The sequence below is a fragment of the Myotis davidii genome, unplaced genomic scaffold (genome assembly GCF_000327345.1).
Source record: "Myotis davidii unplaced genomic scaffold, ASM32734v1 scaffold343, whole genome shotgun sequence".
NCBI classification, from domain to species: domain Eukaryota; kingdom Metazoa; phylum Chordata; class Mammalia; order Chiroptera; family Vespertilionidae; genus Myotis; species Myotis davidii.
In genome coordinates, this window is record NW_006293809.1 from 71,128 (window position 1) to 73,461 (window position 2,334).

The 2,334-nt window shown below is 46.2% G+C and overlaps 1 protein-coding gene across 1 annotated transcript in view; it reads right to left on the reverse strand.

The window, feature by feature from the left end:
* Nucleotides 1–901: 901 nt before the first annotated feature.
* The window catches only part of LOC102767974 (protein FAM209B), a 3,378-nt gene continuing 1,945 nt past the window's right edge, over nt 902–2,334 (reverse strand). Inside the window, exon 2 of the mRNA XM_006767763.2 lies at nt 902–2,019. Coding sequence (XP_006767826.1) covers nt 1,756–2,019 — 264 coding nt within the window. The 3' untranslated portion in view covers nt 902–1,755. The remainder of the gene's footprint in view (nt 2,020–2,334) is intronic.

The following is a 2,334-nucleotide window of genomic DNA, read 5'->3' on the forward strand; positions in this document are numbered from 1 at the left end:
TACTCATTCTTTAATTCCCCCCCCCCCCAACCATTAAAAATTATAAAAACCATGTTTACCTTCAGGGCCCTAAAAAAGCAACCCGCAGGCTGGCTTTGGCCTGCGAGCCATGCTTTTTTGGTGACCACTGGCTTTTAATTCTTATTTTTTATTAAAAAATATTTTTATTGATTTCAGGGAGGAAGGGAGAGACATAGGAACATCAGTGATGAGAGAGAATCATTTATTGGCTGCCTCCTGCACACCCCACACTGGGGATTGAGCCTGCAACCCAGGCCTGTGCCCTGACGGGAATCGAACTGTGACCTCCTGGTTTACAGGTCAACGCTTAACCACTGAGCCACGCCAGCCGGGCACCACTGGCTTTTTAGATGGACTCTCTATTCTAATCTAAAATCTGTCCCTTGTTGAATTCACAGGCTAAGACCAAAGTATTGTGTGCTTATCTGAGTTTCTTCAGTGTGTCCTGTGAAAATAACTCACAGGAGTCTCATTCGCTTGAAAACAGTAAGAACCCAGAAATAATCTCCGCTCCTTCCATTCTCCCCTATCCTGTAATCAAGGTCGAGTGTTCAGGGACCACTTTTCAAAGATGAGTAACATTGACACGAGGGAGCAGACAGGCAGCTTTCATTAGAGGCCTAACTCCCACACTCACGTGGGACAGATGCTGAAGACGTTGTTCAAACAGTGGGAATAAACTTTTTTGGGGTAAAATATGTTTTTATTATTAGAGAGAGAGAGGAAGAGTGACGGGGAGAGAGAGAGAGAAAAACATTGATGAGAGAAAAACACCTTTAAATGGCTGCCAACCAGGGACCAAACCCATAACCTGGAAACATGCCCTGACCAGGAACGGACCTGGGGACCTTTGGGTGCATGGGAGGACCAAGCCACACCAGCCAGGGCGGGACTTAGCCTTCTGTAGTGGGAAGGAAGGCGGAAGGAAGGGAATTGCCCTGAGTCCTCAGCTGCTCCTCTGGCCTGCACGGCGCATCTATAGACAGTCAGGGTGGCCTGCAGAAGGGGTCATAAGCCAACCTAACAGCTGTATTAAGCACATGTACTTCCCATTAGCCATAGTAACATGCCAACACATCCATATTTTAATGGGAACTATAAAGAACATTCATAGCAAGTAATTGACAGAGCCCTGGTTAGTATGAATCAATTCTCCATTTACTTAATTCAATTGGACATATGTAACTGCTAATTGGTAGAAGACAGTCAATGCTTCATGAGCTAAAATGAATAAGACTTTTGGGGGTAAGAAAATCAAGTGATTCTAGAAACCATCATCTGCCACACACACATGCGCACGTGCACACACACACACACACACACACACACACACCCCTAATATAATCATTTTATTACACCCATCATTAGAGTTGTCCTTTATAATGTAATCAATTATAAGATAATCAGTTCCATCATTTGCACAAATAGCTAATATAAAGACAGCAAGTATGGAAATGATAGTAACACCCCAAATTTCCTAAACCTTGTTCTCCGGCCCTGGCCCCTTGGCCAGGCGTCTCACCACCACAACCCTGGAGGAAGCAAGAAAGGCCAAAGAACAAAACCATCATGGCCACGGCCATGGCTACTGGCCTCACATTTATTTTTTCAGGTTTAAGCGAAGAGGGGAAAACATCTCAGATTTGAGATTTTTCTTCAGAACAGCTTTATTAGTTTGCATATGGTGTGTCTACCCTCGACTTTCCTGTCCTACTTTTTGACACACAAATCCAGTTATTCGTAGTCTTCTTCGCCCCATATTTCGTAGATGGTAACATTGTTATGTGGGTCTGCAGGCCTCTCAAAGTTCTGCCCCTTGTAGTCACCGGCAGTTGCCACGGCGACTTTCAGATTCCGCACCTTGGACATGAACTGCACGAGGTCCATCTCGAGCTGGTTTAAGGTGTGCAGTGCGTAGTCTTTGCTGGGGTTAGCACACTGGTTCTTCTTCGGTGCAGCACGAACCAAAGAGCCTCGAGGGCCAGGAGGGGTCTTTTCCTGTCAACAAAGATGTGCGGGGTGAATAACACCATCGGCTTTGGGGACTTGGACACAGGTCCAGGAGAGGTGGGCTCACCTAACAGAAGAAGGTTCTAGCGTTGCTCTAGTCCAGGGACTGGCAAACTATTGCCCAAGGGCCAATGTGGCCCACCATCTGTTATCGTAAATAAAGTTTTATTGGAACACAGTCCTGCTCATTCACACACATACTGCCTAGGGCAGGGGTGGGCAAACTTTTTGACTCGAGGGCCACAATGGGTTCTTAAACTGGACCGGAGGGCCGGAACAAAAGCATGGATGGAGTGTTTGTGT